Consider the following 24,638-nt stretch of genomic DNA (forward strand, 5'->3'; position numbering starts at 1 on the left):
CAGATTTGTTCATTCTTCTAGCAATACTCTTTGCTAACACCATAATTCAAAGGCATCGATTCTTCTTTGGTCTTCCTTATTCACTGTCCAGCTTTCACATGTGTATGAGATGACCGAAAATACCCTGGCTTGGGTCAGGTGCACCTTAGTTCTCAAAGTGGCATTTTTGCTTTTCAACAGTTTAAATAGGTCTTTTGCAGCAGATTTGTTCAATGCAATATGTCATCTGATTTCTCGATTGCTGCTTCTATGGATGTTCATCGTGGATCCAAGTAAAATGAAATCCAAGTAAAATGAACAACTGCTTCTTGTTCTATGTACAGGTTCCTCATGAGCACAATTAAGTGTTCTGAAATTCCCATTCTTTGCAATGTTACCCATAATTTGTTATGATTCACAGAGTTGAATGCCTTTGCATAGTCAATAAAACATAGGTAAATATCTTTCTGTTATTCTCTGCTTTCAGCCAAGATCCACTCAACATCAGTAATGATAATCCTTGTTCCATGTCCTCCTCTGAATCTGGCTTGAATTTCTGGCAGTTCCCTGTCGATGTACTGCTGTAACCATGTTTTAATTATCTTCAGCATAATTTTACTTGCATGGGATATTAATGATATTGTTTGATAACTTCCATATTCCGTTGCATCACCTTTCTTTGGAATATGCACAAATATGGAACTCTTCCAGTTGGTTGGCCAGGAAGCTGTCTTCCAAATTTCTTGGTACAGATGAGTGAGCACTTCCAGCATTGTATCCATTTGTTGGAACATCTCAATTGGTATTCCGTCAATTCCCAGAGCCTTGCTTTTCACCAACACCATCAGTGCAGCCTGGCTCTCTTTCTTCAGTACCATCGGTTCTTGATCCCATGCCACCTCCTGAAATGGATGAACACCAACCAACTCATTTTGGTACAGTGACTCTGTGCATTCTTTTGATGTTTCCTGTGCCGTTCAATTTTTTACCCATAGAATCCTTCAATATTGCAACTCAAGGCTTGAATTTTTTCTTCAGTTCTTTCAGCTTGAGAAATGCCAAGCATGTTCTTCCCTTTTCGTTTTCTAACTCCAAGTCTTGGCACATGTCATTATAAACTTCACTTTGTCTTCTTGAGCCACCCTTTGAAATCTTCTGTTCAACTCCTTTACTTCATCATTTCTTCCTTTCACTTTAGCTAACCTTTTACCCTACATTCAACAATACATTTCAGAGTCTCCTCTGACATCCATTTTGGTCTTTTTTTTTTTTCCTATCTTTTTAATGACCTTTTGCTTTCTTCATGCATGTTGTCCTTGAGATCCCACAATTCATCTGCTTTTCGGTCATTAGTGTCCATTGTGTCAGATCAATCCTTGAGATAGTCTCTAAATTCAGGTGGAATATACTCAAGGTTATACTCTGGCTCTCATGGACTTGTTTTAATTTTCTTCAGCTTCAATTTCAACTTGCATACGAGCAACTGATGGTCTGTTCCACAGCTAGCCCCTGGCCCTGGTCTGATATTGAGCTTCCCAATTGTTTCTTTCCATACATGCAGTCGATTTAATTCCTGTGTATTCCATCTGGTGAGCTCCTCGTGTATTTATCTTTGTTGAAAAAACGCATTTCCAATGAATAAGTTGTTGGTCTTGCAAAATTCTATCATGCCATCTCCCACAATGTTTCTATCACCAAGGCCATATTTTCCAACTACTGACCCTTCGTTTCTAACTTTTGTATTCCAATCATCAGTAATTATCAATGCATCTTGATAACGTGTTTGATCCATTTCAGAATGCTAGAATTGGTAAAAATCTTCAGTTTCTTCATCTTTGGTATTGGCAGCTGGTGTGTAAATTTGGATAATGGTCGTATTAGCTGGTCTTCCTTTTGGGCATACAGATATTATCCTATCACTGACAGCACTGTATTTCAGAATTGATCTTGAAATGTTCTTTTTGACAATGAATGCAACTCTGTTCCTCCTCAATCTGTCATTCCCGGCATCGTAGCCCATAGGATTGTCCAATTCAAAATGGCCAATACCAGCCCATCTCAGCTGGGTAATGCTGGGATATGGATCCAAGTGTGCTATTTCATTCTTGACAACTTCCGATTTTTCTTGGTTCATACTTTGTACATTCCACATTCTAATTATTAATAGATGTTTGCAGCTGTTTCTTCTCATCTTGAGTTCTGCCACAAATGAAGGTCCTGAAAGTTTGACTCCATCCACGTCATTAAGTTCGACTCTACTTTGAGGAGGCAGCTCTTCCCCAGTCATCTTACGAGTGCCTTCCAACCTGAGGGGCTCATCTTCCGGCGCTGTATCAGACAACGTTCCGCTGCTATCCATAACGTTTTCCTTGGACAATTTTTTCAGAAGTAAACTTTCTAGGCCCTTTTTCCCAGTCTGTGTTAGGGTTGGAAGCTCCACTGAAACCTCTCTGCCATGGATGACCCTGCTGGTATCTGAGATATCGGTAGCATAGCTTCCAGCATCACAATGCACAAGCCACCTCAGTACAACTGACAAGTGATACTGTGTGATAGTAACATAAGGGGAAAAAACTATCTTAAAATGATTCTCCTGTGTAAAAATTAATTATTAAATTACAAATTCATCACCCAAGTTTAGCACTAAATTTAGAAAATTATTTCTGGAACCACTGGAAGTACGTATTTAATCTGATAGATTACAAAGCTGACACCTTTACCCTGGTCATCAGATGACAGCTATTCACTAGATATAACTCCTGTCCAATAAAAGTGGTTTTAAAAAGTTCTGCCAACATCAGTGACTCTCATCAACATAATTAAAAGCACAAATGGGAACTTACGTATTTACTCATGTATTTCTCCCTCTCAATTACTGCCACACCAATTAATTACAAACAATAAATTATTAAGTATATGTTTTCTATCCTTTCTCTCCTTTTCCAATGTGTAATCTTGGAATTCTGAAGGTATAATAAAAGCAGCTAAAGAGAATCGTGCATGCAATTAAAATCTGAAGAAAGGAAGAAAGTTGGTAATTAATTATTTCAAGTGTTGTCCAAATTTAGCAGTGGTTCTTAGTGGAAATGCTATTTGTTTACATAAAAAAAAAATTACATTTTTTATTCACCTGACTATAAAGCTTAAACTTGCTCACAACAGAATATACAGAAATTTACCAAAAGAACATAAAAATTATAAACTACCTTACTACCCAGAGACAACATTTGGACATATATATCCTTCTAGTCTTTTTTCTAATCAGGTTTTTTACAAACCTGGAATATCATGCAGGTTATTATATAACCTGCTTCCAAGTAAATTTCTACAACATATCTGTTAAACGCTGATACAGTATTTCATGGTATGGTCATATCGTAATTTATCTAAGCTCATCCCTATTGGTTGGAATTCACGTTGCATCTAATTTCTTCTGTTATTTTAAGTAACACCACAACTAATATCCTTGCGAGTAAATATCAATACACACTGATTCATTAAGATAAATTCTGAGATGTGATTTTCTGGGTCAAAGAACATCTGTTTAAGGCTTTTCATACACATTACCACAATGCCCTCCAGGAGGCAAGGGTAATTTTGACATCAGTAAAGAGGATAATATATTCTTTACAGAGGGTAAACAGGCCAGTCAAAAAACATAGTAAAAAAGCAATGGTCAACATTTCATTAAAAAATAAAAATTGTTCTGTAAGATAATAGTGAAGGACATGACATCCTAGGTAGGTTGGAACTGTTTTCAGCTCAAGCTATTGTCTTAGTCAGGCTGTGAGTAGTTCTAATGCCAGACAGCTTAACGTGAGAGACAGTAAGAAAACAGTAATTTAGTGTTGGGGATGTGTATGTCCGGGGGCTACTGCTCAGCAGACAAAGCTTCTGCTCCCCAGTGGCGGGCACCTTACCAAACTAATCTATGTTGATCCTGTTTTTCTGAAAACTCTCATCTCATTAACAGTTAATGCCGACATTTTGTATTCAAGTTTCCTGTTTTACGTATTTAAGTATCATTTCCCTAACATGATGTAAACCTTCTTGAAATATAACCTTTGCCATTTACATTTTCTCTATCTTTAGTGTTTCTATATATTGACTAGTTATTCCTTTAAAAGCTCTTCTTAGGAAGCCAAGTTATGAAAAGGTCTATGCTTACTCTGGAGCCTTGGTGCCTCAGTGGTTAAGAGCTCAGCTGCTCACCAAAAGGCCAGCAGTTTGAATCCATCAGTCACTGCTTGGAAACCCTATGGGGCAGTTCCAGCTTCTTAAAGGGTCACTATGAGTCATGACTGTCGACAGCAATGGGTTTGGTTTTGGTTTTTGGGGGGCTTACTTGGACTGTGCGGAGAAGTTGGCAGCAGCAAACACAGCAGCTTCAACTTCTACGTTATCATGTGAATCCAGGCTCTGACGAATACTATGATGAGCATTCTTTCTCTCAGGAATTATTGATGCCAGACTTCCCAGCATCCTATGGAAAGAGAGAACCTAAGCTGAACAGATGTATAATAAGTCCATGGTCAACAAAGGAAGAAGCCAGGCTAAGCAAGATTACCAAAACAAAAGCTTGTAGGTAGTTCCCTAAGGGTCAGGTTAACAAGGCATTAACTTCAGGAACGGCAGTGATTCAAACGCCAAACACTTTCACAGCCTCAACATGTCGCAAAAATTAAAACAGCTTATATAACACAAGCAAAACAAAGAAATGAAGTATCTCTTAGGTACCAAACAGGGTCCAGAAAAGAAACTTTTGAATTATTAAAGCATCAAAATGACAATTACCAACGGTGCATAAAGAAGTCCATTTTAGCTAAGCCTTGAGCGCCCAGCGTTTTTTCTATTAAACGAATCCACAAAGTAAAAAAGTAAGACTCTCTAGTCCTTTTTTCTACATCAGTAAACACCAACAGAATACTTTTCAAATCCATACTCAACATTAAGAGAACAGAGGTGGACGGTGCCCCTGGGGGCTCATACCAGAATGTGCAAGGGTAAGAAAAGTATTGCTTGTAATTTCAATTCTGTTCTATTAAATGCAGATTTAAAAAGAGAAAATCAATTAACTGGCTTTAAAATACCACACAGCTGCTCAGAATTTAATTAAACAGAAAGCAGAGGAATGACAAAAGCAATCATTACTCTGGACTTAATTCAGAACCAGAAGGGAGAACTGGGTCCTGCTGTGGGAAAACAGAACCTTGAGGAAGAAGTGACATCCTATGCTTTCTATTAAGAAAGGGATTGTCAGGGCTGGTCATCAGAAACAAGCCCTGCAGTTTAGGGAAGTGTATTTAAAAAATCTGAAAAAATTACACATGACTCCACAGACAGCAAAGGTAAAAAGAGAATGGTCCAAGCTGGACATAAGGCTTATAAAATGAAATTCTAATAAAATTATCATTTTCCCAATGTCTATAAAGAAAATTCTAAAGAAAATACCATGGTTATTTATACCTGGCATTCACCAACGGTTTCAAACATACATGATTATATACAAAAACAAGGCAGAGTACATAACCAAGGACAAACACAAAAAACTGACACGAAACAATTGAGAACAGGGCCCGGAAGCTGAAAGTTCAAAATGAGCGGTGGCTAGGCTACATTCAGATCCACTGAGTTATTTGATCAGAACACCCACAAGGAGGACCATTTCGAACACAAGTTAGGCAATAATTTATAACTAAAGTAGTACCACAGATGTCAACTGAAAAGAATTTACAGATTGGGATGGTTACAATATTTTTACATTCAGTCTTAGTCCAAAAATCAAAAATAAATCCTTAAAATTTAGAAAAATACACACACACACACACACACACGCCCTTTCTGTTCACAATGACAGTTTAAACAATCTTGTGGTGAATCTTTATGGCAACGTGGTATACCGCAGCGTGATGGCTCTCGCCACAGGATCATTACTATGAATCACAGAGAAAATTCTCTTCACAAATTCATCCACATTTAGAATCTTCTCCAAATGCTTCTCACTTTGTTGGGTAACTTTAAGAACACACAGCCTCAGGAAATTGTTTCTATGAAAAACCAGAGATAAGATAAATCAGACCACTTTAGAAAAGTAACATTTAACTATGGATCAAAGCAACACTAATCATATTAAATTGTAACAAGAGATTAATGTTTTACTCTTATTATTATTTGTCTCCCCACTAAAGAAGTTACCTAACGTCTGTACTTCAGGTGGAGACTAAGTATAAGCCATTAACTATCTACTCATTTCCGCTGCAGGACAACGAAATGGCAGTGACACGGACACCCTCAAGTCGAACCTTCGATCACATTGTAACCAAGATCAGGGGGTTACATGGTCTTCCTCCTCTCCCAGGCTAATCCTACATCTTTTCCCCTTCAAGTCTCATCTGGTAAGTGTGTATGTGCACATAAGAACATGGAGAATGGGAGAAAGAAGGGCGGTAGAGGGGAGGGAACGGTGGGAGAAAAAAAGGGAAGGGTATTTATTCAGTGCTTCCTTGTTCTCAGGCACTTCACAGACATGCATCTCATCTTACAGAACGAACTAGTCCATTAAATCAGAAACTTCTCCAAACAGTCTGCACAAAGCCATAGATTCTATAAAACATACAGTAATATATTAAAGTCATCTTAATTTGATTTATCCAGTCCCCAAAAAATAAGTATTCTCTGAATTATACTCTTCATATTTGCTTAAAACTTCACCAAATTTCACAGTAAGTGGGGTACACTGCCACATATGTCAGTAAAGTGGTAGCTAATCACTGCCAAGTCCTAAAAGACAAAAACAAAAAAGACTACAGTATAAAGCAAAGCAATACAAACAAAGTGCTTTAGGACATTGAAGCCTTATGGAGACTCACCCAACTCTGAAAACATCGGCTAACTTCAGGAACGCAGAATTGATGAGAATAGGGAACGGATACTTCTGGAAGAGTCTGGGAAAGCGAACAACTGCTTCACACTGTTCACCAAGCTTGCCAGATCTTAGACCTACGAAAAGCACAAAAAGGGGAGAATGGCTTGTAAACGTGTAGCTACAAGCAAAAATACCAAGTAACACTGAATTCCACAGTAAAGTAACAATTTCTTAATCATTCTTCAGTTAGGGAGATATGACTGTAACTCGTTATCTTTTAAAAGTAAAAAATGGGATATAAAATAGCAATATGGTAGATTGCCACTTTCAGACACAGAGTATAATGAAAAAGAAACTTTTTTTTTAAGGTTAAAAACTTAACTAAGAATATTCTGGGCTATAAAATAAATTTAAAAGGACTGATTATACAAAGCACGTCCTCTGACCACAACGGAATTAAATTAGAAGTCAATGAGAAAGATACCTAGAAAATTCCCAAATACTCAGAAATTAAACAACATACTTCTAAGTAACTCATGGGCCAAAGAAGAAATTAGGAGAGAAATTAGAAAAATATTTTGAATGAAAATGAAAGCACAATCTGTGGAATGGAGCTAAAGCAGTTGTCACGGATTGAACTATGTCCCCCAAAAATATGTGTATGAACTTGGTCAGGCCATGGTTCCCAGTATTGTGCGGTTGTCCTCCATTTTGTGACTATAATTTCATGTTAAAGAGGATTAGGGTGGGATTGTTAACACCCTTACCAGGTCATTTCCCTGATCCAACGTAAAGGCAGTTTCCCTGGGATGAGGCCTGTACCACCTTTTATCTCTCAAGAGATAAAAAGGAAAGGGAAGCAAGCAGGGAGTTGGGGACCTCATACCACCAAGAAAGCAGTGCCAGGAGCAAAGCACCAGGAGCAGAGCGCCCTTTGGACCTGAGGTTCCTGCGCTGAGAAGCAACTAGACCAGGAGAAGATTGATGACAAGGACCTTCCCCCAGAAATGACAGAGAGAGAAAGCCTTCTCCTGGAACTGACGCCCTGAATTCAGACTTCTAGCCCACTGGACCAAGAGGGAATAAACGTCTCTTTGTTAAAGCCATCCACCTGAGGCATTTCTGTGATGGCAGCACTAGGTGACTGAGACAGGAGTGCTTCATGGATCATTCACAACATTAAATGCTTATATTTCCTAATACAGGAAAGGTCTCAAGTCTCTGATCTAAGAAAGTGCCAAGATACTCCACTGTGGAGTGGACAATCTTTTCAATGCATGGTTCTGTAACAAACAGACACCTACCAACAAAATACGAACCTCAACACTTAACCTGTACCACACGTAAAAAATTAACTCAATATGAGCCATAAACCTAATATAAGAAAAGACGGAGAAAACTTTATGATCTTAGGTTAGGCAAAGAATTCTTAAATAAAATACAAACGCACAAACCATTAAAAAAAAAAAAGTTGGTAAGCTGAACTCCATCAAAATTTAGATCATCTGTTCTTCAATAAATACCGTCAAGAAAATAAAATGACAAGGCACATACTGGAAGAAAATATTTACAAAACACATACCTGACAAAAGGCTTCATCCATAATTCTTAAAATGAGTAATAAGACAAACAACCCAATTTTTCAAATGGGCAAAAGATCTGAAGAGAAACTTCAGTAAAGAGGAAATACGGGCAGCACACAAGCTTATGAACAAACGCTCAGCACTGCGAAGTAAGCAGGAAATGCAAGTTAAAAATCACAGTAGGATGCTACTACACGCCCACTAGGATGGCAAATATCTAAAAATGCTTACAAAACTCAGCGTTAATGAGGATGCGAAGCAAGTGTAACTCTCACATGTTGTGGGGGGGGGCGTAAAACTTCAGTTACTTTCAAAACAGTCTAGCCGTTTCTTGTAAGGTAAACATATATATAGCGTACACTTGGAAATCTCACTTTTAGATATCTGTTGTTGTTGTTAGCTGCCATCTAGTAAGCTGTGATTCACAGTGATGCCATGGGACGGAGTAGAACTGCCCACAGGGTTTTATTGGTTGTAATCTCTATGGAAGCAGATTGCCAGGTTTTTCTCCCGCGGAGCCACTGGGTAGGCTCAAACCACCAATTTTACGGTGAGCAGCTGACTATTGAACCACTTGCACCACTAGGAATTCCTACTGGATATTTGTTGCTGCTGTTAGGTGCCTCCAAGTTGATCCCAATGCATAGTGACCCTATGACCAACAGAATGAAACATGCCCAGTCCTGCACCATCCTCACAATCATTGCTATGCTTGAGCCCACTGCTGCAGCCACTGTGTCGATCCATCTCGTTGAGTGTCTTCCTCGTTTTCTTTGACCCTCTACTTTACCAAGCATGATGTCCTTCTCCAGGGACTGGGCCCTCCTGGTAATGTGTCCTAAGTATGTGAGATGGAAGTCTTGCCATCCTCGCTTCTAAGGAGCATTCTGGTTGTACTTCTTCCAAGACAGACTTATTCGTTCTTCTGGCAGTCCATGGTATATTCAGTATTCTTCACCAACACTATAATTCAAAGGCATCAGTTTTTCTTCAGTCTTCCTTATTCACTGTCCAGCTTTTGCACGCACACAAAATGACTGAAAATACCATGCCGTGGGTTAGGCGCACCTTAGTCTTCAAGGTGACATCTTTGCTTTTGAACACTTTAAAGAGGTCTTTCATGGTTTGATTTCTTAACTGTTGCTTCCATTGGCGTAGACTATGGATCCAAGTAAAATGAAATCCTTGACAACTTCAAATTTTCTGATTATCAAGATGTTGCTTATTGCTTCAGTTGTAAGGAGTTTTGTTTTCTTTACATTGAGGTGTAATCCATACTGAAGGCTGTGGTCTTTGATATTCATCAGTAAGTGCTTTAAGACCTCTTCACTTTCAGCAAGCAAGGCTGTGTCATCTGCATAATGCAGGTTGTCAGTGAGTCTTTCTCCAATCCTGATGCCACATTACTCTTCTTGTAGTGCAGCTTCTCGGATTATTTGCTCAGCAGGCAGACTGAATCTAAGTGTGCTGAAAGGATACAACCTTGATGCACCTTTCCCAATTTTAAACCAGGCAGTATCTCCTTGTTCTCTTTGAATGGCTTCCTCTTGGTCTACGTACAAGTTCCTCATGAGCACGATTAAGCGTTCTGGAATTCCCATTGTTCGCAATGTTATCCAAGTGAAATGAATTTTCAGTATTTACCCAAGTGATATGAAAACCTATGTCCACATAAAGATCTGTATACAAGTGTTCACAGAAGTATTATTCATAGTAGCCCCAAACTGGAAATAACTCAAATGTCCATCAAATGGTAAATGAATACACAAATTGTGGCATATCCATACAATGGAATACTGCTCAGCAATAAAAAAGAACCAACTGCTGATTCATACAACATGGTTAGATCTCAAAATCCTTATACTAAGTAAAGGAAGCCAGATCCAAAATTCCATTTATGAGATTCTGGAAAAGGCAAAATCATAGGGGCAGAAAACAGACCAGCAGCTGCCAGGGGCTGGGGAGAGAGTGCTATCTATAAAGAAGCACGAGGAAACTTTTTGGGGTAAAGGAAGTATTCCACGTCTTGATTAAGATGGTGGATTCATGACTGCATACACTTGTCAAAACTCATCAAACTGTACACTTGAAAAGTAAACCTTTAAAAGCATACCAACTTGAAAGCATAACTTAAATATACTCCAATAAACCCAATTTCAAAAATTAAAAAAACAGAGTTAACGTTCCATCTTAAAAAAAAAAAAGTCATTAAGAATGAATACTTTGAGGCGGGGCCAAGATGGCAGAAAAACCAGATGCTTCTGGTGATCCCTCTTAAAACAAAGACCCGAAAAATGAAGTGAAATGATTATATTTATGACAAGCTAGGAGCCTTGAACATCAAAGGCGAAGTAAAAAACCAGACTAAGTGGCATGGGGAGAGTGAGACTGTTCAGAAGTGGAGAGGAGTTGCCAGACCTGAATCACCAGGAGCCCTCAGGCACCACTCCCTGGAGCAGATGTGCGGTGATGGGCTGGTACTAGCGTTCGGCCTCAGTTTCCTCAGGGGGAAGCAGCCAGTCACACAGCCTACTGACACCTCCGGAACCACAGAAGAACGGCACTCTCATCAAAAGCTAAGTACTGGTGTATATTTTACTGTGCCCTCCATGCCCAAGCCGGCTTCACTGGCTCTTAATTTCCCTGGCCCAGAGATAGGCCCATTTGAGCACCCTAAGACATGCTCCCAGACTTGGAGAAGGAATAAATTCCCAACGGGGGGAAAGATAATTTGCCAGCTCCACTAACCCAAGGAGCTCAGGACAGAAGCGGCTCCTGTCCAGGCATAAATGGTCCATGGCCTCTGAATAACTTTCCCCCCTGCATGGGCCTGTGTGGGCCTATTCCAGGAGAACAGGCCCTTGCTGGCAGACTGCAACTGTTTAAGCTGTGTGATGGAGAGGTGGGCGTTTGATGTCTGACACTGCTTTGGCTATTAAACAGGGTCCTCACCCACCCACATCAGGGGCCTAAGGACTGGTGATCCTCTCAGGTCACCCAGTCCCATGACGGGGGTCCAAGGATAACTGGTACCTTCCAGTTATTAGAACTAAAAGCACTGGGTGCCCATGGTCCATCTGCAGAACCCACCCACCTGCACGCTCCACGGAATACGGACATGCTTTCCTCAGAGACACTCGAGGGACAGTTCTCAGCCCCCTGCCTTGTTCAGAGCATGACCTCCTGCTGCAATCAGATACCAGTACCTGCACCAAACACCCCTGCCCCTCTGAGACTGTAGGGCAGAGCCTGTACTAAACACTTGATGAACAGCTACCTGGACACCTAAGCTGAATCCACACAAGAAAAGTGAATGGACTCCTAGACCGATATACCTGGTAACAGCTCTAGCCATCTGGGGACGGGACATCAGAGCGCCAAAGGCGAAAATAATCAAGCTAGCTCACTCAAGCAACCCATTTGGGCATATCAAAACAAAACAAAGCAAGAAACTGGGATACAGTAGGCAAACATAAACTAACACAGTAACTTATAGATGGCTCGGAGACAACAGTCAATATCAAACCACATAAAGAAACAGACCATGATCGCCTCAACAAGCTCTCAAAACAAAGAATCCAGGGATCTTTTAGGTTAAAGTGCCTTCCTGGAATTACCAGAGGCAGAATACAAAAGCTTAACAAATACAATCCTTCAAGACATCAGGAAGGAAATGAGGCAATACGCAGACCAAGCCAAGGAACACAGATATAAAGCAACTGAAGAAACAAAAAAGATTATCCAGGAACATAATGAAAAATTTAATAAGCTGCAAGAATCCATAGAGAGACACCAATCAGAAATTGAGAAGATTAACAATAAAATTACAAAATTAGACACCTCAATAGAAAGTTAAAGGAGCAGAATCAAGCGGGAAGAAGACAGAATTGGAGACCTTGAAGATAAACCACTTGGCACCAAGTGCTTTTTATGAAAAATCACAAGAATTAAAAAAAAAAAATGAAGAAACCTTAAGAATCATGTGGGACTCTATCGAGAAATAACCTACGAGTGATTGAAGTACCAGAACAGGGAGGGATAACAGAAAATACAGAGAGGATTGTTGAAGATTTGTTGGCAGAAAACTTCCCTGATAATGTAAAAGATGAGAAGATATCAATCCAAGATGCTCATCCAACTCCACGTAAGGTAGATTTTAAAAGAAAGTCACAAAGACATAATCAAACTTGCCAAAACCAAAGATAAAGAGAGAATTTTAAGAGCAGCTAGGGGTAAAGGAAAAGTCACCTACAAAGGACAGTCAGTAAGAATAAGCTCAGACTACTCAGCAGAAAGATGCAGGCAAGAAGGCAATTGGATGACTTAAATGAAGTTTTGAAGGAAAAAAACTGCCAGCCAAGAATCATATATCCAGCAAAACCATCTCTCAAATATGAAGGTGAAATTAGGACACTTCCAGATAAACAGAAGTTTAGGGATTTCGTAAAAACCAAACCAAAACTACAAGAAATACTAAAGGGAATTCTTTGGTTAGAAAATCAATATCAGGTATCAACTGAAGACTAGAACACTGGACAGAGCAATCAGATGTCAACCCAGATAGGGAATCACAAAAATAAATCAAGATAAAAAAAAAAATGCTCAAAACAGGGAAACAACGATGTTATTGTTTAAAAGAAAACCACATTAAAATAATAAAGAAGGAGCAAGAAATGTAGTCATAGACCTTTCATATGGAGAGGAAGACAAGGGAATATAAAGAAATAAAAGTCAGGTTTAAACTCAGAAAAACAGGGGTAAATACTAAGGTAATCACAAAGAAGATTAACTATCCTACTCACTAAAATAATCTACAAGAAAAAAATAGAGACTCATCAGAAACAAATTCAACAACAACAAATAAGAGGAAAAGGCAATATATAAACTACTCAGCACACACAAAAAAATTAAGTGGGAAAAAGAAACTGTCAACAACACACAAAAGAAGACATCAAAATGACAGCACTAAACTCATACCTATCTATAATTACGCTGAATGTTAATGGACTAAATGCACCAATAAAGAGACAGAGAGTGGCAGAATGGATACAAAACCACGATCCATCTATATGCTGCCTACAAGAGACACACCTTAGACTCAGAGATGCAAACAAACTGAAACTGAAAGGACAGAAAAAAATATATCAAGCAAACAACAATCCAAACAGAGCAGGAGTGGCAATATTAATTTCTGACAAAATAGACTTTAAAGTTAATCCATCATAAAGGATAAGGAAGGACACTATATAATGATTAAAGGGACAATATACCAAGAAGATAGAACCATATTAAGTATTTATGCACCCAATGACAGGGCTGCAAGATACATAAAACAAACTCTATCAGCATTGAAAAGTAAGATAGACAGCTCCACAATAATAGTAGGAGGCTTCAACACACCACTTTCAGTGAAGGACAGGACAACCAGAAAGAAGCTCAATAAAGACACGGAAGATCTAAATGCCACAATCAACCAATCTGACCTTATATACAGAACACTCCACCCAACAGCAGCCAAGTATACTTTCTTTTCTAGTGCACATGGAGCATTCTCTAGAAGAGACCACATATTAGGTCATAAAGCAAGCCTTAGCAGAATCCAAAACACTGAAATATTACAAAGCATGTTCTCTGACCATAAGGCCATAAAAGTGAAAATCAATAACAGGAAAAGCAGGGAAAAGAAATCAAACACTTGGAAACTGAACAACACCCTGCTCAAAAAAGACTGGGTTCTAGAAGACATTAAGGATGGAATAAAAAAATTCACAGAATCCAATGAGAATGAAAACACTTCCTATCAGAACCTTTGGGACACAGCAAAAGCAGTACTCAGAGGTCAATTTATATCAAAAAATGCACACACACAAAAAGAAGAAAGGGCCAGAATCAAAGAATTATCCCTACAACTTGAACAAATAGAAAGAGAGCAACAAAAGAAACCCTCAGGCACCAGAAGAAAACAAATAATAAAAATTAGAGCTGAACTAAATGAAATAGGAAACAGGAAAACAACTGAAAGAGTTAAGAAGACTAAAAACTGGTTCTTAGAAAAAATTAACAAAATTGATAAACTACTGGCCAAACTGACAAAAGAAAAACAGGAGAGGAAGCAAATAACCCGAATAAGAAATGAGATGGGCGATATTACAACAGACTCCCAAACTCATTTTATGAACCCAGCATATCCCTGATACCAAAACCAAGTAAAGACATCACAAAAAAAAGAAAATTATAGACCTGTATCCCTTATGAACTTAGATGCAAAACTCCTCAACAAAATTCAAGCCCAATAGAATTCAACAACATATCAAAAAAATAATTCACCATGACCAAGTGGGTTTCATACCAGGTATGCAGGGTTGTTCAACATTAGAAAAACAATCAATATAATCCATCATATAAATAAAATAAAAGACAAGAACCACATGTTTATCAATCAATGCAGAGAAGGCCAATGAAACAAGACCCATACCTCACTCCATGCACAAAAAAACAAGCTCAAAATGGATCAAAGACCTAAATAGAAAATCTAAAACAATAAGGATCATGGAAGAAAAAATAGGAACAACATTAGGAGCCCTAAAAATGGCATAAACGGTATACAAAATATTACTAACAATGCAGAAGAATAGATAACTGGGAGCTCCTAAAAATCAAACACCTATGCTCATCCGCTATGAGTCAGAATTGACTCGATGGCAGTGGGTTGGGTTATGCTCATCCAAAGACTTCACCAAAAGAGTAAAAAGATGATCTACAGACTGGGAAAAAGTTTTTAGCTATGGCATTTCCGATCAGTGCCTGATCTCTAAGATCTACATGATACTGCAAAAATTCAACTACAAAAAAACAAATAACCCAATTAAAAAGTGGGCAAAGGATATGAACAGACACTTCACTAAAGAAGACATTCAGGCAGCTAACAGAAACATGAGGAAATACTCACGATCGTTAGGCATTAAAGAAATGCAAATCAAAATTACAACGAGGTTTCATCTCGCTCCAACAAGGCTGACATTAATCCAAAAAACACAAAATAATAAATGTTGGAGAGGTTGTGGAGAGACTGGAACACTTATACACTGCTGGTGGGAATGTCAAATGGTACAACCACTTTGGAAATCGATTTGGCGCTTCCTTAAAAAGCTGGAAATAGAACAACTACCATACAATTCAGCAATCCCACTCCTTGGAATATATCCTAGAGAAATATGAGCCTTTACACGAACAGATATATGCACACCATGTTTGTTTTTTTGTTCACTGCAACACTGTTTACAATAGCAAAAAGACGGAAGCAGCCAAGGTGCCCATCAACGGATGAATGGATAAATGAATTATGGTATATTCACATAACAGAGTACTATGCGTGGATAAAGAACAACGATGAATCCCTGAAACATTTCATAACGTGGAGAAACCCGGAAGGCACTGTGCTGAGTGAAATTAGTAAGCTGGGAAAGGACAAATATTGTGTAAGGCCACTATTATAAGAACTCCAGAAATAGTTTAAACTGAGAAGAGCATATTCTTTGATGGTCCCGAGAGAGGGGAGAGAGGGAAAAGGGAGGGAGGGGGCATTCACTAATTAGAGAGTAGATAAGAACTATTTCAGGTGAAGGGAAAGACAACACGCAGTACAGGAGAGGTCAGCACAACTGGACTAAACCAAAAGCAAAGAAGGTTCCTGAATAAACTGAACGCTTTGAAAGCCAGCGTATCATGGGCAAATGGTTTCAGAGGACATCTAAGTCAACTGGCATAATAAAATCTATTAAGAAAAAAAAAAGAATACTTTGATATGAAGTTAATAGCACCAGCTTCGAATATTCCCTTCTAGTACTTTACCATTCACAAAAATGTGGATTATATCTGCAGAAGGAATAAATAAATCTTTGTTCAGTAATTTCTGCTGTTGTTAAAAAACGACAAGGGATATGTTCACATGAAGGCTTTATCTGGGTGCCACTGTTTCAATACAAAAGACTAAACTAAGTGTGCACTGGCAGTTGCTACAACTTACTAACCGGTTATGTTCTGTAAATACACTCAAGTCAGTTATTGAATACTTGAAACGTATTTCCTCACAGGAGCTACAACAATTCACCAGCACGCACAGCAGTCTAGAACCTAATAACCACTTACAGAATAAACCACTGACAGAAGCTTCTACAGGAAAATTAACTCAAGTTAATTGAAATTCCTGATTGGGATATTGGGAACATGCCCCTTCTTTGTCTGATCCCTTGTTCTTGTCCTCCCCCTCCCCCTCTCACACACTCTGAGACTCTAGAAGAGTCTTCCCACCAAACAGGCAGTGTGGTCGGGACGTTCTAAGTCACAGGCAGTGGCTCCTGTAGCCTGAGGAAGACTTTTCTAAAAGCCCGATATGAAACCAGGGTGAAGCGACAAGCAGATAGGGCAGCAAAGGACACAGGGAAGGGCAGAAGAAGGAAAGCAAGGGCTGAGGATGGGAGGTGAGAGGAAGGGAGAAGGAACAGAAGATGTGCGCTCACGTGCACGCACGGGGGCAGGGGCTGTTGGGAAAATCCACAGTAAGAGGACTTTTTTCCTCCGCTTCTCACTGCCAGTTGTCGAGTTAAATGCAAAGGATGGTAAAGCTCCTTCTGTAACGAATTTACCTTGGTTGGGAAAAAGATAAAGCAGGAATAGCCCATGTGTGGGGAGACTCCCCTACCGATATGACCACGTTTTATCTTCCCTTAGAAAACAAAGTCACAGGCCACACTGATTTAATAAATGTGCCGGTCTAAAATGTACCAAAGATAATCTTGATATGGTCAGAGACATGTTCTGATTTCTAGTATTGCTTAATTTTATCTAAGATAAAATAAACCCCCATTCCTCTAACAGAGCCATAGGATAAATGAACCAAATAGTAATAAATCTCTGGTTTATTTTCTGATGTAACAGTCTTAGGAGAAAGAGTCTTAGGTTGGCGCTGACAGACAGGACCTGGGTGCAAGAGGGCAGAGAAGTGCTTTATGGCCTCAGCGATAACCGTAGGCTGGGGAGGCTGTGGTACCCATCTTGCTTGCTCTAAAGCCAATTTCGACTCAAGACTAAGCTAAGGACCCCAAAACAGGAGCTCAGTCCATCAAATCCTGACCTAAGAGGGGTTCCGCTGCTAGCTACATCCAACCTGAAGAAGAATGCCCTCATCAAAAGATTCTGACACCATGAGTACCAGATGCTACAATTAGCTCTGCTGTCATCCAGGGATGTTGCAGCCATTGCTGCGACCACTGTACACTAAGAACACAACCACGACTGCTGCCGGCACGGCAGGGGGACAGATTTCAGCACAACTTCCAGCCTAAAACAGACTTGGAGGAAAAGCCTGGCAATCTATGTCTAAAAATTAGTCAATGAAAACCTTATGGATCATAACAGATCACTGTCTGACTCGATTGCTTTGATGTCTCATAACGAGGATTAACCATGGGAGGAGGATATCACATTTAGTGAAGTAGAGGGTGGGTGAGGGAGACCCTTGGTGAGATGGACTGGCATGGCAACCACAATGACAGACTCGACCATGACAGTGATGGTAAGGATGGTGCAGGACCAGGCAACATTTCATTCTGTTGTACATAAGGTCGCCATGATTGGTGTCGATTTGATGGCAGCTACCTCTCTGATAACCCAAAGCTCACTAAATTGATAAGGACAAAGCCTCGGTAATTTACATTTAAAAAGCAGGAATAAAAACAACTGAAATGACAGTCCGCTCAACTGATAATGAATTAATAATAAAGCACCCTTCCCCCAATTTTCAGAAATTCTGCCTGTAAATGTACATAGTAGGATACATGGAATATCGTGCATTATCCACATTTCTTAGAATACTAATTTCAGCCTGTGAATACCAACTCTTAGAAATGCTTAATAATTCCCTTTGTAAGTCACAAGATATAGCACTCAGTCATATGTAAAAATGAGTCTACTGATCTTCATTTGTTAACTGCTGATCAAATAAGATGTGTGTGTGTGCACGTGTGTTAGAGAGAGAGAGAGACAGGGATTTTTAAATACTTCATAAACAGTATTCCTCGGACTACATTCTGGAAAACAAAAAGTTGGAACTTGTAGCCTTCTGACTATGACCTTTGGCTCACAAAACATAAAACATTGTTAATAGGTAAAAAACGAAATGATTCAATATTTAAAATACTATATAGTCTAATGAAACTATTTCTGCAGTTTAATTTTCTAACAGCTTTCAAAGGTACAGCATGGTGAGGTGAAAAAGAACAAGAGTTTTGTACTTATCTTGGACAAGTTATCTTTCTGAGTCTGAGATTCATCTGTACAATACTCCCCAGGGCACTGCTGGGAGAACTGAACATAAACACTAAGGATCGAGGGCTGACATCTGGTTTCCAGCTGAACAGTCAGTAGCCATCCACTTATTCCTTACTGACCTAAAGTATTCCTATTTCAACTGTTCTTTAAGAGAAAATTTAGTTGTTATTTCTACCACAACTGCAAATTTTCAGAAATTAAATAATTCTAGATTTCTCATTTCTTCAGTGCCCCATCCTGATCCCGGCTGTACAAACACTGTCCTGCTGTCAGCATGGGACAAGGCCAGCTGTGTATCAGACAGCACAAGACCCACAACTCACACTGGGGAATAAGGGAGAAAAGCCTATCAGGATGGAGAGGGAAAGACTGTGTAGTGTTTAAAAAACATGTTTAATATTACAATTTAATATTTCAGGGGAAAGACTTATAGCTTTGGTAATCGAAAGCAAAGCTAAACATTTTCTTGGCTAGAGAAGATGGATAAAGATACTGAGACTCAAGCAAAGGAACAGTCCATTGGGGCGTTGTGACGTTTTTATATTGATAAAAAGGAGGTAAATGCCAAAAGAGAAAAAAAGTGTGAGAAACTCTTATCTAGTCAACCTACTAAAAATGTTTACAGGTTAAAGAACAAGCAAAACAAGAAAAGAAAATCAAAAAAGGAGTTCCAAAGAAGTTAATAGACATGTCCAAGTCGGCTCAGAGGGGACTTACAGGCAGATCCTTCTGACTCACGGTCCAATTCTCAGTACATTACACACTGGCTGCGGATAATCAAGAATTAACTGTATCAGCTGCAAAATATGCTTTTCCTACACAATAAAAATTCCTCAAGTGCAGTGGAACAAGTTTCTCATTAGTACCTGCACCCCCTTCCCACGCCGATAAACCGAGGCTAGGTGAAGTAAGGTACCTGTCCGTGACGATGAAGCCTGCAGCACTGAACTTGAACTCAGGGCACCCAAAGCTCCTCCTTCCACCCTAGGAAGCCCGCCCCCGCCCGGTCGCCTAGGAAACGGCTCGGGGAGCCCGTTTGCGGGGACGGGGGAGACCAAGCCTTCCCGAGTTTAAGCTGCGTGGCATCCCGCACGCAGCAAGGAGTTACGGAGACCCACTCAATCTTCACAGCGCTGGCGCAAGATTATTCTTCGGCACCCTTCATGAAAACCTGGGCTCAACTGAACATATCAAAAAATAATTTCACCTTAGCATTTTTAGAAACGAGCCATTTTCAGTGCTTGGAAAACCAGGGGATCGTCCCCTCAAGTGGCCAAAATGCCCATGACGAGAGCTCGCCGGTAAGACAGCCAGCTATGCGGTCAAGGCCAACAGGGCGACCCTGCAGCCTTCCTCTGGTTCCCACCAGCCGCCGAAGCCCTCGGCCACCCCGGCCCGCTCCCGCCGCCTCTCCCGAGGCTCCCGCCACCTGGGGGCGCCACTTCCCTCTCACGCGCTCCCGCCGCCTCTCCCGAGGCTCCCGCCACCTGGGGGCGCCACTTCCCTCTCACGCGCTCCCGCCGCCTCTCCCGAGGCTCCCGCCACCTGGGGGCGCCACTTCCCTCTCACGCGCTCCCGCCGCCTCTCCCGAGGCTCCCGCCACCTGGGGGCGCCACTTCCCTCTCACGCGCTCCCGCCGCCTCTCCCGAGGCTCCCGCCACCTGGGGGCGCCACTTCCCTCTCACGCGCTCCCGCCGCCTCTCCCGAGGCTCCCGCCACCTGGGGGCGCCACTTCCCTCTCACGCGCTCCCGCCGCCTCTCCCGAGGCTCCCGCCACCTGGGGGCGCCACTTCCCTCTCACGCGCTCCCGCCGCCTCTCCCGAGGCTCCCGCCACCTGGGGGCGCCACTGCCCTCTCACGCGCTCCCGCCGCCTCTCCCGAGGCTCCCGCCACCTGGGGGCGCCACTTCCCTCTCACGCGCTCCCGCCGCCTCTCCCGAGGCTCCCGCCACCTGGGGGCGCCACTGCCCTCTCACGCGCTCCCGCCGCCTCTCCCGAGGCTCCCGCCACCTGGGGGCGCCACTTCCCTCTCACGCGCTCCCGCCGCCTCTCCCGAGGCTCCCGCCACCTGGGGGCGCCACTTCCCTCTCACGCGCTCCCGCCGCCTCTCCCGAGGCTCCCGCCACCTGGGGGCGCCACTGCCCTCTCACGCGCTCCCGCCGCCTCTCCCGAGGCTCCCGCCACCTGGGGGCGCCACTGCCCTCTCACGCGCTCCCGCCGCCTCTCCCGAGGCTCCCGCCACCTGGGGGCGCCACTTCCCTCTCATGCGTTCAGCCGGCTCCCCCTCTCCTTCCCATACCTTTGTCCAGTTCCATAAGGGCGGAGTTCGCATCTAGCTCCTGTTCGCCATAGCCGGCATCTGCCAGGAAAGACTTAGTTGAGTTTGACGCCATGACCTGAATAGTTACTTGACTAGCCTATTCAGAAAGGCCGCAAACCCTGCCCCAACCCCGCCATCTTCCTTCACCGCCTTCTCGCGGATTTTCCCTCCGCGCGCTGGCAAGCCGTGTTACGCATGCGCCCTGGCCATCCCCCGGTTCGCCAGCGCCTCTTCGACCCCCCGCGCAGGCGCTCAAGGGGCTCTTGAATTCTGGGTTCCCGCGGACCGGCGAAGAGGAGGCGGGGCTCCGGAGGGGGAAGTGACTCTGCGGCGCCATGACGCCACGGCGGGAGCCAATCAGAGAGCGTGACGTCAGTTTGGCGCGGAGTTTGGTGGCTGGAGCCTGCAGTGGCGGGAGTGGAAGGCAGCGCCTGGTCTTGTTCTTGGGGTGCAGGCTGCGGTTTCTGCGGGACCTAGGGCATTTCAGAGCCTTTTCTTCAACTGCGCGTCTTCCTCTGGCCCAGATGCTCTTCAGTTTGGTGCTCCGCCAGCCCCAGCTTGGCGTCCCGAGAAATGGTGAGTAACGGTCCTAACCGCCGCTCGTGGCTGGGGGTCACCTCCCCGAAACACGACACCCGGGCCCGGCGAGTGTCCCGCGGCGCCAGCAGAGCCTTCGCGCGGGCTGCTGAGGAAAGGTGCTTTCAGCGCCTCGGGGCGGGCCGGAGGGGCGGGGAGCTAACTGACTGACCCCCGGGGCGCTTTACGGCCTCGCGCCTGTGGCGCGCGTTAACTGAGGTGCTGGCGTTGGACAACGTGCGCGGCGCCCCCCACAGCTGTGTGCAGCGTTAACTGAGGTGCTGGCGTTGGACAACGTGCGCGGCGCCCCCCACAGCTGTGTGCAGCGTTAACTGAGGTGCTGGCGTTGGACAACGTGCGCGGCGCCCCCCACAGCTGTGTGCAGCGTTAACTGAGGTGCTGGCGTTGGACAACGTGCGCGGCGCCCCCCACAGCTGTGTGCAGCGTTAACTGAGGTGCTGGCGTTGGACAACGTGCGCGGCGCCCCCCACAGCTGTGTGCAGCGTTAACTGAGGTGCTGGCGTTGGACAACGTGCGCGGCGCGTGTGCGTTAACTCATCCATTGGTCCTAGAACCGATGTCTAGATGATCCACGAATGAGTGGGACGCGCTGCTAAGGAACTTGCTCAAGCAGAAAAGTTAGACCATGTGCTTCTAGAAGGTCAAAAGTTGTCTTTTTTTTTTTTTTTCCTGATTATTACATGTTCATAAAAACTCGAAATTATAGAATGAAAGATCTCCGTAATCAGAACATCCCCCAGAGAGGACCACTGTTGATGGTTGAAGTATAGTATTTTGGGTGTTTTTTTATGCCAGTGGTAATATGTATTGTTATTTACGGAAATGAGATAAAAATGTTTTGTTTTTCATTTTAACGGTATAACTTGGATGTCTTTCCATATTATGTAGAAATCCAACTTATTCTCTACAGCTCTTTCGATTCCTTATAAAACATTGTCAGCAAGAGTTTTGAACTTGGAGTTCGGTGTCTAAAACTTTCTGTATGAAACTTAAACTGATAAGGGAGTTGCTACCTAGGCTAGACTTAGACAAATTAAATGTCACATATTTTAATGTTGACTACACTGGAAGGTCTTCCTTCCCCTTGAAACTCTGTGGAAAACGAAAAGGAAAGAACCTGAGAAGGGAACTTTCTGTATTTAAGAGGAAGGTCTAGGAAAAGGATGTTGGGAGGGAGACTGAGGAGCAGCCCCTCAGCTTCCCGCTACCAGTCTAACACTACATACCATCCCTACTAACTTCCCTCTTAAATATTTTTTTTTGGCTGTTTTCTAAATTCCCTGCTTACTATCTCTCCTAGGACCTTACATGAGAAATTTCTCTGACCTCTGTGTCACGATCGGTAGGTAGGGCAGCACAGTGATGAAGAGCTCTGTCTTTGGAGTTAGACTGAGTTTTAATTCCAGCTCCTCTCCTTGCTATCTGTGTGACCTGAGGCAAGCCCCTCTATCTTGCCACAAATATTCTCCTAATTCTCCAGTCTATCTGTCTACTTCTTCCTCTCCCTTTCTTTCTCCAATTCACAAGAATTCATTCATTGCTACCTGTTAACCACCAGTTGCTGGCTGAATGGTCGATTCTGCCTCATGGCAACCCCATGTGTGTCAGAATAGAACTGTGCTCCATAGGGTTTTAACGGCTGCTTTTTTGAAAGTAGATCGCCAGGCCTTTTTTCAAAAGCACCTCTGGGTGGGCTCGAACCACCAGCCTTTTGATTAGCAGCCAAGCGCGTTAACTGCACCACCCAGGGACTCCTGCTATACGTTAAACACTGAAATTTACAGGACTGTCTTGTTTTCCTTACCCCTTCAGTGTTAGTGTTCCATCCTTGGCTCGTTTTCTTCTTCCACTTACTCTATTAGATGCTCAGTGTCATAACCAGGGCCTCTTCCACTGCTACAGTTTCCCTCCCCTATGCTTTAGACCCATTCCTATAAAAGCTGTGTGGACATCTTCACCCAGATATTTGGTTCCATGATCATCTCAAACTCAGATGCCCAAAACTGAACTGTTTTCCCCAAAACCTGCTGTATTACCTAATTTAGGGATTGGGCTCATTATTTTAAACCAGTCTTCCTAGCCAGAAACTTTGAAATCATCCAAGACTCCTCTATCTTTACTATATACATTCAAAAAGATTCTGTGAAGCCTCTGGACTCTGTCCTGTCTTCTCTATCACCATCGATTCTGCCTCTTCGCTCCATCTTAGACCTGTTCTTTCCTTACCACGGTATTTCCCTGAGTTGGGCCCTAATACCGTCTTATCTGGACTCTTACGTCTCCCAAGTGGCCTTTTAGTTTCCCCCCTCCAGTTTATTCTCCAGATTGCTGCCAGAAATATTTTCAAGAATGGAAATCTGATCACTCCTGTGCATTTTTAAATTGGTATCAAAATTTTTTATCTTAAGTTTAAACAGATACAAAAAATATAAATTTTGATATTGTGAATACTGACATTTAAAATTAAAATGTTATATCCCTTTTTAAATGTATCTGTTGTTGTTAGGAGCCTTTAAGTCGGTTCTGACCTGTAACGACCCTATGAACAACAGGGGACTGCCTGTAGAATGCATTCATACATTACTTATGTAATTAAAAACAAGTTCTAAGAGACAGAATGCAGAAATAACACACATACTTTTAAAAAACAATATCATAAGCAATGATAGAGGAAATTTTGCCTGAGGCATTTTGGGGGAACACTACTGTTCTACTAAAGGCCCCCATCCTACTCAGGGGGTTCAGGGAAGAGGTCCTGAAAGACAGGGAATCAGATGGGGGAACCAGTCCAGGTAAAACGTCACTTCTGTGAAGATCCCTGTAATACACCCATCAAGGAGTAATTTTCAAAAAAGTTAAAAACAGGGTTCTTAATGCAAAATATAGGAGACACATGTCAAGAATTTTATTCTATTCATCAGTTTACCAAGGAACCCGTAAGCTAGAAAGACTTACGAGGAAGGGGA

General features: G+C 42.3%; 2 protein-coding genes across 2 annotated transcripts in view; one reads left to right on the forward strand and one right to left on the reverse strand.

Moving 5' to 3' along the window:
- INTS7 (integrator complex subunit 7) overlaps positions 1 to 21,300 on the reverse strand; it is a 113,854-nt gene extending 92,554 nt beyond the window's left edge. The window contains exons 1-4 of the mRNA XM_049867985.1: positions 21,055 to 21,300; positions 6,849 to 6,978; positions 5,880 to 6,026; positions 4,325 to 4,462 (exon numbers count right to left, since the gene is read on the reverse strand). Coding sequence (XP_049723942.1) covers positions 4,325 to 4,462; positions 5,880 to 6,026; positions 6,849 to 6,978; positions 21,055 to 21,148 — 509 coding nt within the window. The 5' untranslated portion in view covers positions 21,149 to 21,300. The remainder of the gene's footprint in view (positions 1 to 4,324; positions 4,463 to 5,879; positions 6,027 to 6,848; positions 6,979 to 21,054) is intronic.
- A 178-nt stretch (positions 21,301 to 21,478) lies between these two features.
- Positions 21,479 to 24,638, forward strand: part of DTL (denticleless E3 ubiquitin protein ligase homolog) — a 43,273-nt gene continuing 40,113 nt past the window's right edge. The window contains exon 1 of the mRNA XM_049868530.1: positions 21,479 to 21,651. Coding sequence (XP_049724487.1) covers positions 21,600 to 21,651 — 52 coding nt within the window. The 5' untranslated portion in view covers positions 21,479 to 21,599. The remainder of the gene's footprint in view (positions 21,652 to 24,638) is intronic.

Source organism: Elephas maximus, chromosome 24, assembly GCF_024166365.1.
Source record: "Elephas maximus indicus isolate mEleMax1 chromosome 24, mEleMax1 primary haplotype, whole genome shotgun sequence".
In the NCBI taxonomy this organism is placed as follows: Eukaryota; Metazoa; Chordata; class Mammalia; order Proboscidea; family Elephantidae; genus Elephas; species Elephas maximus.